The sequence below is a fragment of the Oncorhynchus masou genome, chromosome 27 (genome assembly GCF_036934945.1).
Source record: "Oncorhynchus masou masou isolate Uvic2021 chromosome 27, UVic_Omas_1.1, whole genome shotgun sequence".
NCBI lineage: Eukaryota > Metazoa > Chordata > Actinopteri > Salmoniformes > Salmonidae > Oncorhynchus > Oncorhynchus masou.
The window spans coordinates 46,484,514-46,497,840 of NC_088238.1; the positions used below are offsets into that span (position 1 = coordinate 46,484,514).

Consider the following 13,327-nt stretch of genomic DNA (forward strand, 5'->3'; position numbering starts at 1 on the left):
GAAACGTAACACGAGCGCGACTACGGGCTCGCCTGAAAAGGATAAAGTAGTCTGATTAACTGTAGCATAGGACACCAAGGGGAGGAAGAGACACATGTTACAGTTTCTTGTCAATACTCAAATGTAACAGCAGCATTCTAAAATTGAATCTGCAGATGCAACATACTGGTTAATCATTCTCTGCATGCACAGCCTGGTCTCATAGACCTGACGTAACATAGTAATCAAATCAGATCACATTTTATTGGTCGCATACACATACAGTGCCTTGCGAAAGTATTCGGCCCCCTTGAACTTTGCGACCTTTTGCCACATTTCAGGCTTCAAACATAAAGATAAAAACTGTATTTTTTTGTGAAGAATCAACAACAAGTGGGACACAATCATGAAGTGGAACGGCATTTATTGGATATTTCAAACTTTTTTAACAAATCAAAAACTGAAAAATTGGGCGTGCAAAATTATTCAGCCCCCTTAAGTTAATACTTTGTAGCGCCACCTTTTGCTGCGATTACAGCTGTAAGTCGCTTGGGGTATGTCTCTATCAGTTTTGCACATCGAGAGACTGAAATGTTTTCCCATTCCTCCTTGCAAAACAGCTCGAGCTCAGTGATGTTGGATGGAGAGCATTTGTGAACAGCAGTTTTCAGTTCTTTCCACAGATTCTCAATTGGATTCAGGTCTGGACTTTGACTTGGCCATTCTAACACCTGGATATGTTTATTTTTGAACCATTCCATTGTAGATATTGATTTATGTTTTGGATCATTGTCTTGTTGGAAGACAAATTTCCGTCCCAGTCTTAGGTCTTTTGCAGACTCCATCAGGTTTTCTTCCAGAATGGTCCTGTATTTGGCTCCATCCATCTTCCCATCAATTTTAACCATCTTCCCTGTCCCTGCTGAAGAAAAGCAGGCCCAAACCATGATGCTACCACCACCATGTTTGACAGTGGGTATGGTGTGTTCAGGGTGATGAGCTGTGTTGCTTTTACGCCAAACATAACGTTTTGCATTGTTGCCCAAAAGTTCAATATTAGTTTCATCTGACCAGAGCACCTTCTTCCACATGTTTGGTGTGTCTCCCAGGTGGCTTGTGGCAAACTTTAAACAACACTTTTTATGGATATCTTTAAGAAATGGCTTTCGTCTTGCCACTCTTCCATAAAGGCCAAATTTGTGCAATATACGACTGATTGTTGTCCTATGGACAGAGTCTCCCACCTCAGCTGTAGATCTCTGCAGTTAATCCAGAGTGATCATGGGCCTCTTGGCTGCATCTCTGATCAGTCTCCTTGTATGAGCTGAATGTTTAGAGGGACGGCCAGGTCTTGGTAGATTTGCAGTGGTCTGATACTCCTTCCATTTCAATATTATCGCTTGCACAGTGCTCCTTGGGATGTTTAAAGCTTGGGAAATCTTTTTGTATCCAAATCCAGCTTTAAACTTCTTCACAACAGTATCTCGGACCTGCCTGGTGTGTTCCTTGTTCTTCATGATGCTCTCTGCGCTTTTAACGGACCTCTGAGACTATCACAGTGCAGGTGCATTTATACGGAGACTTGATTACACACAGGTGGATTGTATTTATCATCATTAGTCATTTAGGTAAACATTGGATCATTCAGAGATCCTCACTGAACTTCTGGAGAGAGTTTGCTGCACTGAAAGTAAAGGGGCTGAATAAATTTGCACGCCCAATATTTCAGTTTTTGATTTGTTAAAAAAGTTTGAAATATCCAATAAAATGTCGTTCCACTTCATGATTGTGTCCCACTTGTTGTTGATTCTTCACAAAAAAATACAGTTTTATATCTTTATGTTTGAAGCCTGAAATGTGGCAAAAGGTCGCAAAGTTCAAGGGGGCCGAATCCTTTCGCAAGGCACTGTATTTAACAGATCACAGGTGTAGCGCTAATGTAGCGGGTGCTTATGTTCCAACAGTGCAGTAATACCTGACAATACAAAACAATACTCCCAAATCCCCAAAATCTAAAGGAACTAAGAGATATATAACTATTAGAATGAGCAATGTCAGCGTCCGGATAAAACAGAATGTAAACATTACTAAAGTGACCTGTGGTCAATGACTATGTACATAGTGCAACCTGCTCCCGCTCTTCCCCCAGGGACCCGAGGGCGTCAGGCTCCCCAGCATTGCGCACACCTGCCATCCACCATCAGTGTATTATTGAACTCACCTGGACTCAATCACCTGTTTATTACCTCCCCTGTATGTCAGTTCCCCATCTGTTCCCCGCTGCTGCATTGATTGTTGTTTGTCATTGTGTATTCGTGGCTGACGCTGTTTCTTCTATTGCTCTGTCTGTTCCTAATTAAATGTCAACTCCTCGTACCTGCTTCTCGTCCCCGGCGTCGGTCCTTACAGAATGCAGCAGCTATCATATGAAGCATCAGGGAGTACTGACGTTCCGGTTGGTGGTGACGTTGGGTCTGGGGCCGGACACCGATGGAACCGTGGGTGCCTAAGCCAGCTCGTCAGGCTGTCACTTCCTAGCTGGCTTGAGAGGTTCTTTGCCCCGGTTGGCACGGAAGGCGCCCATCCCTCATCAGGTCTCAGCCGGAGCGTCATGTTTTTACGCCCAGCCGGCTCGTCAGGCTCCCACGCCTCAGCGGGATCGACAGTCCTTCATGCCTCAGCCGGATCGTCAGGCTCCTATGCCTCAGCCGGCTCGCCAGGCTCTCACGCCTCTGGCGGTTCGTCTGGGTTTCACGCCCAGCCCGCTTGTCCAGCACCCGTGCCCTCGGCCAGCCCGTCAGGCTCGCCCAGGTGGGATGTCGGGTGGACTCAATCACCTGTTTATTACTTCCCCTATATTTGTCAGTTCCCCATCTCTGTTCCCGATTGCTGCAAAGATTGTCGTTTGTCATTGTGAATCAGTGTGCTGACCTTGTTAATAATGTCTTGCTCTTTGTCTGTTCCTAATTAAATGTCAACTCCCTGTTACTGCTTCTTGTCTCCGGCGTCGGTCCTTACAGCAACAGTCTCTAAGGTGCAGGATTGAGCCGGCCTAGTAACAGTGACTAAAGTTCAGGGCAGGGTACTGGGCCGGGAAGTGGTGCCTGTTTAACAGTCTGAAAGCCTGGAGATTAGGGATGCACCGATTTGAAATTTTTGTTCGATATCCGATATTCAATATTTTCCTTGCCAAAAAAAACCCGATAACCAAATTTTTAATTTGTGTGGCCTTTTAAGACTTCTAGTACAGTTAAATAGTTGCAACACACACTGACCAAAAAGTTATTTTGTTGGCATTTACGTATGTCCCCATTACCAGTAAAACAAAATCAAAACCTAATTCTTTCACTTACTAGCTGTTTTGTTGTTCATTTGTTCAGTCTCAACCAGGATTTCATCATACATGTCAAGCAGTGAAGTTTCAGCTCAGTCTGTCCGTGGCCTCTCTTCCTCGGTGCGCACTAACACTGTGTCTGTTTACATCTTGTCCAGCTGTGTCTGTAACATTTCACGTAAACCCTGTTTCTTGTCTGCATCGAAGTAGCGGTCCTTGTACCTAGCATCGAGCATGGTGGCGGCAAATTAGAGGCTCAGAGAGAATGCCACCGAATCGCCTGTTCACAGCCTCTACTAGAGTACTTTTCCAAGTTTACTGACAGTCTGTGTTTGCATTTTTGTTGCGCAGGCATTTCAATGCCATGACAGGGTATCACATCAGCTGCAGACGCAGTTGAGCTTATTTCTCGAGTCAGTTGTTCGAATGGAGCAAGGAGTGTTCCTGTTTCCAAGTTTCAAACATGTTCTCAAATGCCATTGAAATGGCAGCAGTGGTATGAGAACCAGGGCATTCTTGAGCATGCAATACGGCTTTCCTCAGTACGAAATCCTCATGGACCCATTGTGCTGTCAGACTCATAATGCTCATGGGGCTGACATCGCTGGTCCAAATATCAGTTGTGAAGCTAATAGCAGTGACACCCATAGCAAGTAGCTCATGGATGTGAGTTTCAACAATACTGTATGCCAACATCTGAAAAGTAGTGCCTACTTGGTAGTGTGCACCGGTGCTCGCCCAGTCTGCGAAAGCCAAAATCATCTACGACAGAGAACGGTTGGTTGTCAAGGGAAATTCATTCCATTATCTTGGCATTAATGGATTTCGCCTTCGAGTTGCCTCACTGAAATGTTCTTACTCTTTCAAATGACTGCTCAACTTGTTGACTGCGCTATCCACAGAGCAGACATTGTGGGCTAGGTTCGGAATGCTGTGTAGCACGTGTAGAGCTAAATTTTTCGTGGCGTCATTACGCCATCTACTTATGTTAGATAGGTATGCACGTCAGCTTTGACATCGGTTTTGCACATCGGCATTAAACTAGACATTCAATGTTGGCATTTTTAGCTAATATCGGCCAATTCCGAAATGCTTAGCGAAATATTGTGCATTCCTACTGGAGATAGAAGTTGTTTTTCAGTCTTGGTCCCAGATTTGATGCACATGTAATATCTTCGTCTTCTAGATGGTAGCGAGTTGATCAGGCTGTGGCCCGGGTGGCTGAGGTCCTTGATGATCTCCTTGGCCTTCCTGTGACATCGGGTGCTGTAGATGTCCTGGAGGGCAGGCAGTGTGCACCCGGTGCAGTGTGCCCCCGGTGACACTCAAATTATGTTACGATTGGTATGGTCACATAAGACAGAAGGTTAATTAAGGAAAACTATTAAGTTGGGTGATTGGTCGGGGTGGATGGGTAGGCGTATACTGGGAACTTCTATCAACCCAAAAGTTGTGTGGAAATCTCATCCCGGCCAAGTTTAGCGTTTTATCTAATTAGCAACTACTTACTAATTTTTAGCTAATTTGTAACTACTTAGCATGTTAGCTAACACCTATCTCTGCCCTTTAACTTAAGTCCTAACCCTAACCTTAACCTCTAACCCAGCATTTCTCAAACTCGTTACTCAGGACCCCAAGGGGTTGATGTTTTGGTTTTTGCCCGAACACTACACAGCTTGATGATTAATTGATTATTTGAATCATCTGCATAGTGCTAGTGCAAAAAAAACTAAACATGCACCCATTGGGGTGCCGAGGACCGAGTTTGGGAAACCCTGCCCTAAACCCTAGCCTAACTAACATTTGCAGCCTAGCTAACATTTGCGATAGCCACAACAAATTGGAATTCGTAACATATCTGTCAGGATTTGGCCAGGGTTGTTCCGGGTTTTGGTCACTAGATGCCCCCATTGTGCTTTTTGACCTTATGTTTTTTCCCTTGTTCCCCATTATTATTTGCACCTGTGCCTCGTTTCCCCTGATTGTATTTAAACCCTTAGTTTCCTTCCGTTCTGTGCTCTGTGTTTGTATGTTAGCACCCAGCCCTAGTGTTCTGTGTATTCTTGTCGTTTCCGGTGGATGCTCTTGTGGAATTCTGTTTTTGTTTTCGAGTATCTCTTGAGGCTTTTTTTGTGCTATTCCTACCACCTTTTGGATTTGCCATTTTTGTATTGAAGGACTTCTCCTTTTTACTTTATTAAATACACCGTCTTAAGTACTGCTGTGTCTGCCTCATCTTCTGGGTTCTGCTGACTATTCGTGGCTCAGTTGGTTAAGTGACTGTTTCTCACTCCGGAGACCCAGGTTCGTAACCGGGTCCTGACAGAAACACAGAGCCAAAAATGAACCCAGAGGCAGCCAGTTCCCAGGACCATTTTGCCATGCTGTCCCACCACCAGGAGACTGTCCAACGCCACGAAGCCGCCCTGGTTCAGCAAGAGGCCTTAATGGCTAGACATTCTCATCTTCTGTCGGAGATGCTCACTTCCATTAAGCAAATATCTGATCGTCTTACCCCGGCAACAGTTCCCGTCCCAGTACCTCAGATTCACGTACCCATGGCAGTTAACCCCCTGGCTGAACCTCGTCTTCCACCTCCCCAACGGTTCTCAGGTGATCCAAGTCCTTGTAAAGGGTTTCTCACCCAATGTTCTCTCTCCTTTGAGCTACAACCCTCGTCGTTTCCCACCGACCGGTCTAAGATCGCTTATATCATCACCCTGCTGTCGGAAAAAGCCCTGGCCTGGGCTACTGCTGTGTGGGATGCCCATAGTTCCTGCTGTGCCAGCTACTCTGCCTTTGCTGAGGAATTCAAACGAGTGTTTCAAGGCCCAAGCAGTGGTTCTGACTCAGCCAAACAGCTCCTGACTCTCCACCAAGGTTGGCGCAGCGTGACGGACTATGCCATCCAGTTCCGCACGGTGGCAGCAGCAAGTGGCTGGAACAACGAGGCGCTCACGGTGTGCTTTCTGAAAGGCCTTTCCGACACTATCCAAGATGAACTGGCCACTCGGGAACCACCGGACAATCTCGAGTCCCTGATCAAGTTGGCCTCACGCATTGACCAGCGTCTGAGAGAGAGAGAACTCAACCGTAGACCTCTAGCCCCTATAAGTCCCAGCTCCGAGTCCCCACCTTTATCCTCGCTGGCTCCATCGGAACCCATGCAGATTGGACGCATCTCCCAGGCTGAGAGAGACCGCCGGATGAGGAGCGACGCTGTCTATATTGCGGCAAACCGGGCCATTTCCGTTCCACGTGTCCCGGGCTCCAGGGAAACGCTCTGTCCCGTACAGACCGGGGGGAACTGTAACGGGAAACATAACCTCCTCCCATCCGTCCAACTCCGGTCTGCTCATTCCAGTCACCCTCTCCTGGGACAACCACAAGCTTCACCTTCAAGCCTTGGTAGACTCTGGAGCCGCAGGTAACTTCATGGATGGTGTCTGGGCGGAGGAGAATGGCGTTCCCTCTGAACCTCTAAGTGAACCCATGAGGGTCACTACATTGGATGGAAGCCCTTTGGGATCTGGACTTGTCACTCATGTCACTACCTCCTTGCGACTTTCAGTTTCACAACACCAGGAATTGATGAACTTTCATTTGATCTCCTGTTCCGAGTTCCCTCTCGTCCTTGGATACCCCTGGCTTCACAGCCATAACCCTCACATCGACTGGTCTGTGGGCACTATCAAGCAGTGGGGTCCTACGTGCCAAGCTACTTGTATTTTCCAGAATTCCCGAGTTCTACTCCCGAGTCTTTAGAATCCATCGACCTGACCCGAGTTCCCGAGTGTTACCATGACCTCAAACTGGTGTTTAGCAAACAGAGGGCCACCATGCTACCACCCCATAGACCTTACGATTGCCCCATCGACCTGTTTCCGGGCACTTGCCCCCTAGGGGTCGGATCTTTTCCCTATCTCCACCCGAACGAGCTGCTATGGATACCTACATCAAGGACGCTCTGGAAGCAGGCCTCATGCGTCCATCCACCTCCCCGGCGGGAGCAGGGTTTTTCTTTGTGGCCAAGAAAGACGGTGGATTACGTCCTTGCATCGACTACCGGGGACTCAATGCCATAACCGTCCGTAACCGTTACCCGCTACCCCTTATGGCCACAGCCTTCGAGCTGCTCCAGGAAGCAGTTGTTTTCACTAAGCTTGACCTGCGGAACGCATACCATCTTGTGCGGATCCAGACCTGGTGACGAGTGGAAGACCGCTTTCAACACGCCTACTGGTCACTATGAATACTTGGTGATGCCCTTCGGCCTGACCAACGCCCCAGCGGTGTTCCAAGCGCTCATAAACAATGTGCTTAGGGATATGCTTAACATATTTGTGTTCGTTTACTTGGATGACATCCTCATCTTTTCGAGCTCCCTTCAAGAACACACTAAGCATGTCAGACAAGTACTCAAACGCCTCCTGGACAGCCATCTGTACGTTAAGCCGGAAAAATGTGAATTCCATTCATCCCGAGTACAATTCCTGGGATTTGTAGTGGAATCGAGTCCAAATGGACCCCAGGAAGGTAGGGGCGGTAGCGGATTGGCCCACCCCCAAATCCGTTAAGGAAGTTCAGCGTTTCCTGGGCTTCACAAACTTTACCGCAAGTTCATCAAGAACTTCAGCTTGGTGGCAGCCCCTCTCTCAGCTTTAACCAAGGGTGGCAATGCAAGGTTTTTGTGGGGAAGAGAAGCTGAGACGGCCTTCCAAGGACTCAAGCAGCGCGTTCTCTCTGCTCCCATCCTGATACTACCGACTACGGATGAACCATTTGTGGTGGAGGTAGACGCATCAGAGGTTGGTGTTGGAGCTGTCCTGTCTCAGAGGGGTGAAGACAAGAAGCTTCATCCGTGCGCTTTCTTCTCACACCGGCTTACCCCGACTGAGAGGAACTACGATGTGGGGGATCGTGAACTCCTAGCGGTTAAGATGGCATTGAAGGAATGGAGACACTGGCTCGAGGGGGCTTCTCACCCGTTTCAAGTGCTTACGGACCACAAAAATCTGGAGTATATCCAGCAGGCGAAGCGGTTGAACTCTAGACAAGCTAGATGGTCTCTTTTCTTCAATCGATTCCAGTTTATCCTCACCTATCGGCCCGGGTCAAAGAATCTCAAACCGGATGCCCTGTCCTGAGTCTACGCTCCTGCCATTCGAGATGACACGGACATGCCTGTCCTTCCTGCTGCTAAGATTGTGGCTCCGATCTCGTGGCAAGTTGAGGATACCGTGGACGTGCTCAAGCTAGCGAACCGGACCCGAAAGGAGGTCCTGCCAATCGGTTGTTTGTCCCCAAGGCAGTGAGGACTCAGGTCCTTCTGTGGGGGCACTCCTCTCGCCTCACCTGTCATCCGGGCGTGGTCGCACCTGGAGTTCATCCAGCGTAAGTTCTGGTGGCCTACCATAAAAGAAGACGTTGCCACTTTCGTCAATGCCTGTCCCGTGTGCTGCCAGGGCAAATCTTCTCACCTCCGCATTCAAGGACTCCTTCACCCTTTACCTGTTCCCCACAGACCCTGGTCCCATATCTCATTGGACTTTATTACTGGACTTCCTCCATCCCATGGCAATACTACTATCCTAGTCATAATCGACAGGTTTTCAAAGGCGGCCAGGTTGTATTCCCTCTGACTAAGTTACCTTCTGCCAAGGAAACGGCTGAGTTGGTAATTAATCATGTGTTCCGAGTCTTCGGCATTCCTCAAGATATGGTTTCTGACAGAGGTCCCCAGTTCGCCTCAAGGTTTTGGAAGGCCTTCTGCCAACTCATGGGGGCTTCTGCCAGTCTATCTTCAGGGTACCATCCGGAGTCCAACGGCCAAACAGAGAGGATGAATCAAGAGCTGGAAACCACCCTCCGATGTATGACTCGTGACAACCCGTCCACATGGTCATCCTTTATTGTTTGGGCCGAATACGCGCACAACACCTTGCGCTCCTCCTCCACTGGTATGTCCCTCAGTGTCAGTTTGGCTATGCTCCTCCATTGTTCCCGGACCAGGAGGCAGAAGTCAGAGTGCCTTCAGCCTTGAAGTTCCCAGACGCTGTCGGCTTATGTGGAGGAAGACCCGTCTTAATCTTATGCGTTCCTCACAATACCAACAACAAGCCAACAGACGTCGCCGTCCCGGGCCTACCCTGCGCCCCGGCCAGAGAGTCTGGCTCTCCACAAGAGACTTACCTCTACGGGTGGAGTCTCGCAAGCTGTCCCAAAAATACATCGGTCCCTTCAAGGTTGCCAGGAGAGTTAACCCAGTTTCTTATCGCCTACACTTACCCAGATCCTTAAGATTAATCCCACATTTCACATTTCATTGTTAAAACCTGTTGTTTTTCTCCCCTTGTCCCGGCAGACAGACCTCCCCTCCGCCTCGTGTCATTGGAGGCCAGCCGGCTTATGACACGTCCATCGGATACTGGATTCCCGCCGGGTGCAGCGGTCCTGGCAGTATCTGGTGGACTGGGAAGGCTACGGTCCCGAGGAGCGCTCCTGGGTTCCTGCCAAAGACATCCTGGACCCTGACCTCATTCGTCAGTTCAGGGCCCTCCACCCTGAGAGAGCTGGTAGGAACGTCAGGAGCCGTTCCTAGGGGGATTCTGTCAGGATTTGGCCAGGGTTGTTCCGGGTTTTGGTCACTAGATGCCCCCATTGTGCTTTTTGACCTTGTGTTTTTTCCCTTGTTCCCCATTATTATTTGCACCTGTGCCTCGTTTCCCCTGATTGTATTTAAACCCTTAGTTTCCCTCAGTTCTGTGCTCTGTGTTTGTATGTTAGCACCCAGCCCTAGTGTTCTGTGTATTCTTGTCGTTTCCGGTGGATGCTCTTGTGGAATTCTGTTTTTGTTTTCGAGTATCTCTTGAGGCTTTTTTGTGCTATTCCTACCACCTTTTGGATTTGCCATTTTTTGTATTGAAGGACTTCTCCTTTTTACTTTATTAAATACACCGTCTTAAGTACTGCTGTGTCTGCCTCATCTTCTGGGTTCTGCTGACTATTCGTGGCTCAGTTGGTTAAGTGACTGTTTCTCACTCCGGAGACCCAGGTTCGTAACCGGGTCCTGACAATATCATTAGTTTTGCAAATTGGTAACTTATTGTAGTAATTGCAATTCCTAACATATCATACAACATGGATAATGGACACACACAAATGAACACAATTCTCATTGGAGAATCTCTAATGTACATTTACTATGTTACGTCTACCCATGAGTCCGGGTTGGCATGCAATGGGCTTAGTTTTATAGTTTATTATAATTGTAGGCATAAGTAGCCTAATAGCCTATGCGCAATATGCATGTTATAGAAGAAGCTATCCATACTTACAGCATTCCAGAGCACGACGTGCAAACGAAGCAGCCCACGGTGATATCGATGTAAGTCACCCCGGGTTGACTGCACTCGAAGCAGTGTTTGTTTACTCCAGCCTGGGCCAACTCCCGGACCTTGCGGGCGCATATCTCTTGGTTGTCCCGATGTTTTCGGTTCGACATGTTGCTGTCTCGGCCCGCTCTCCCCGCCTTTGGTCTGGCACAGACGACAGGCTCGTAGTGGTGAGCCGCTTACCACTGGCCCTCCGCTATCCTCCCTGATTTCTCCCTTCGTTTACAGTATATGTTACTCACACCCGCATTATTTATTAACGTGATTTGAGACCGATATTACATGCTTGAGTCAGGCTATTTCGTGTCTTTAGTAGAAGTCAGAGGAGATCTTGTCATACAGTCAAACAGTTTTACTACGTCGTTATTTATTTATTAATAGCTGCGGTATTCTCTTCGGCAGTGGTGAAATAAATATGTCTCGCTCTAAATATCTCTCTCCGCTCTCTGCTCGCCATACGAAGACGCATCGCTTTGGAATGGTGACAGATTTTTGGAACCCAGATTGCCAGCTAAGGAAAGGACAGAGGATCACACATAGCATAGCACGGTAAATAGAATAACCAACAGAGAAGAGAAAAAATAAACCATTATAATTACGAAATTATATTCTATATGACTAGATTATTTTATGAGAGTTGTCTGATGTGAGTTTATTTTCACAGTAACAGCAACACACATTTAATGCCTGTCATGGGGAGACTATATCACGCCCATTGCATTATGACGTCTGAAATGAAAAAAATGTTTTAGCTGTCTTGAATTTGTTAACTCTTCACATCGATTTCTGATAAAACCCTATCCATTTAGAACAGTAAATATATGATAGGTTACTATACAGGTCCCAAAGGGTTTACGCACGCGTCATTACGCACATGTAGTAATTAAACAGATTCAAGATAGATAGCCTACGCAAAGTAAATCCCTCCTTCACACTTGAGATTGGTTTCAGATTTTACACTCAGAGCAGATCAGCCAGTGCATGTAATGTAATGATGTCTTTTGGTTACAGACGAGAGCCATGTGCAGGCAGGTCAGGTGGTATGGGCCTGGGTGAGTCCCTGCAGCAATTGTTACACACCTGTCATTTGATCCTACAAGCTTTTCTGATGGCAGTGTAGGATGTAAACATTGTAGGCCTGCATGCATACTATCTAGCAGCTTTTCAGCAGAGTAAGACCTTTCAACGATATACATCTCTATTCTATTAATGTGAACATTGTACCCTAATGTGTGTGTGTGTGTGTGTGTGTGTGTGTGTGTGTGTGTGTGTGTGTGTGTGTGTGTGTGTGTGTGTGTGTGTGTGTGTGTGTGTGTGTGTGTGTGTGTGTGTGTGTGTGTGTGTGTGTGTGTGTGTATTCATGTACATGTGTGTTGCGCCATGCAGAGAGACATAAATGATGGACCTAGATCATCAGCCACTGTAATGATAGGTCTGTGTAGGCCACTCAACCACAGACTAGCTGCTGTGGCATGCAGACCTCTCTGGTTACATAGAACTGTATGTTGTGTTGAGGTAGAGCTAATCTCGTGTTGCTCAAGGATATGTGGACTTCTTAATGTTCTGTTTTGAAATAGCCCTCTTGGAGATACAATATGTGTGTGTGGGTGTGTGTATGAGCGCATGTGTCTGTGTTTATGTTAATTGGATGGCTTCTTGCCTCAGCAAGACAAAGTACAAGTATCTTCATTAATTGCAAGAGGTTGCCAAACAAGAATACACACCCTAACCACCCAAATTGTACCTCTTTCTAAACATTGGTATGGGATTAAGGGAGTATATGGCCCTTACCAAGCATAATTATCTCACATAAAAACCTATTGACCAAACTCCATTCACTCTCACTATACGAATAAATCACAAATTGACTGGTTATTGGGAATACACACAAAAGACTGAACCATTGGGAAGAAATATTTTGTAATGTTACCTGTTTGTTTGTTTTTAATTCTTAAAACTGCATTGTTGGTTAAGGGCTTGTAAGTAAGCATTTAACTGTAAGGTCTACACCTGTTATATTTGGCTCGTGACAAATAACATTTGATTTGATTTGTAACGTTCCCCTGATGTTTGTTTTCAACATACAGCGTTTTTAACTTACATATTTGACATACATGACATTGTGCATGTTAATTTATACAGTAATTATTATTCAACTTGTCCACACCTGGGATTTGAACAACCTCTTGATTAAGGAGTAACATTAAAAAAAAAAAATATGCCCCAACAACATGAGACAACTATGTTTTTTTTCTTCTGAAATAAGTAAATCAAATCTATGATGAGAGAATAGTTAGATAAATTGATAAATGACACAGACATGGTGGTGTAGTGTGGAATGCTGTGAACCAAGAGTTTATGAGTTCGAATCCCATGTGAAGACATGTTGATTCCATATGTGTTATTATGTGTTATGAGAACTTGTTCTCAACTTGCCTACCTTGTGAAATAAATAAATAAATAAAAACATTTCATAGTTGTCTTGACTATTATTTTACAATGTAGAAAATATTACAAATTAAGAAAAACTCTTGAATGAGTAGGTGTGTCCAAACTTTTGACTGTTACTGTATGTAAATTGAAAAAGTGTGTGTTAAAAGCACTGTGAGAGTGTGTCCCT

At 46.3% G+C, this 13,327-nt stretch overlaps 1 protein-coding gene across 2 annotated transcripts in view; it reads right to left on the bottom strand.

Moving 5' to 3' along the window:
- The window catches only part of LOC135516320 (arf-GAP domain and FG repeat-containing protein 2-like), a 31,374-nt gene extending 19,959 nt beyond the window's left edge, over positions 1 to 11,415 (bottom strand). For both annotated transcript variants that reach the window (XM_064940503.1, XM_064940502.1), the window contains exon 1: positions 10,651 to 11,415. In XM_064940503.1, coding sequence (XP_064796575.1) covers positions 10,651 to 10,817 — 167 coding nt within the window. In that variant the 5' untranslated portion in view covers positions 10,818 to 11,415. The remainder of the gene's footprint in view (positions 1 to 10,650) is intronic.
- Positions 11,416 to 13,327: the final 1,912 nt, after the last annotated feature.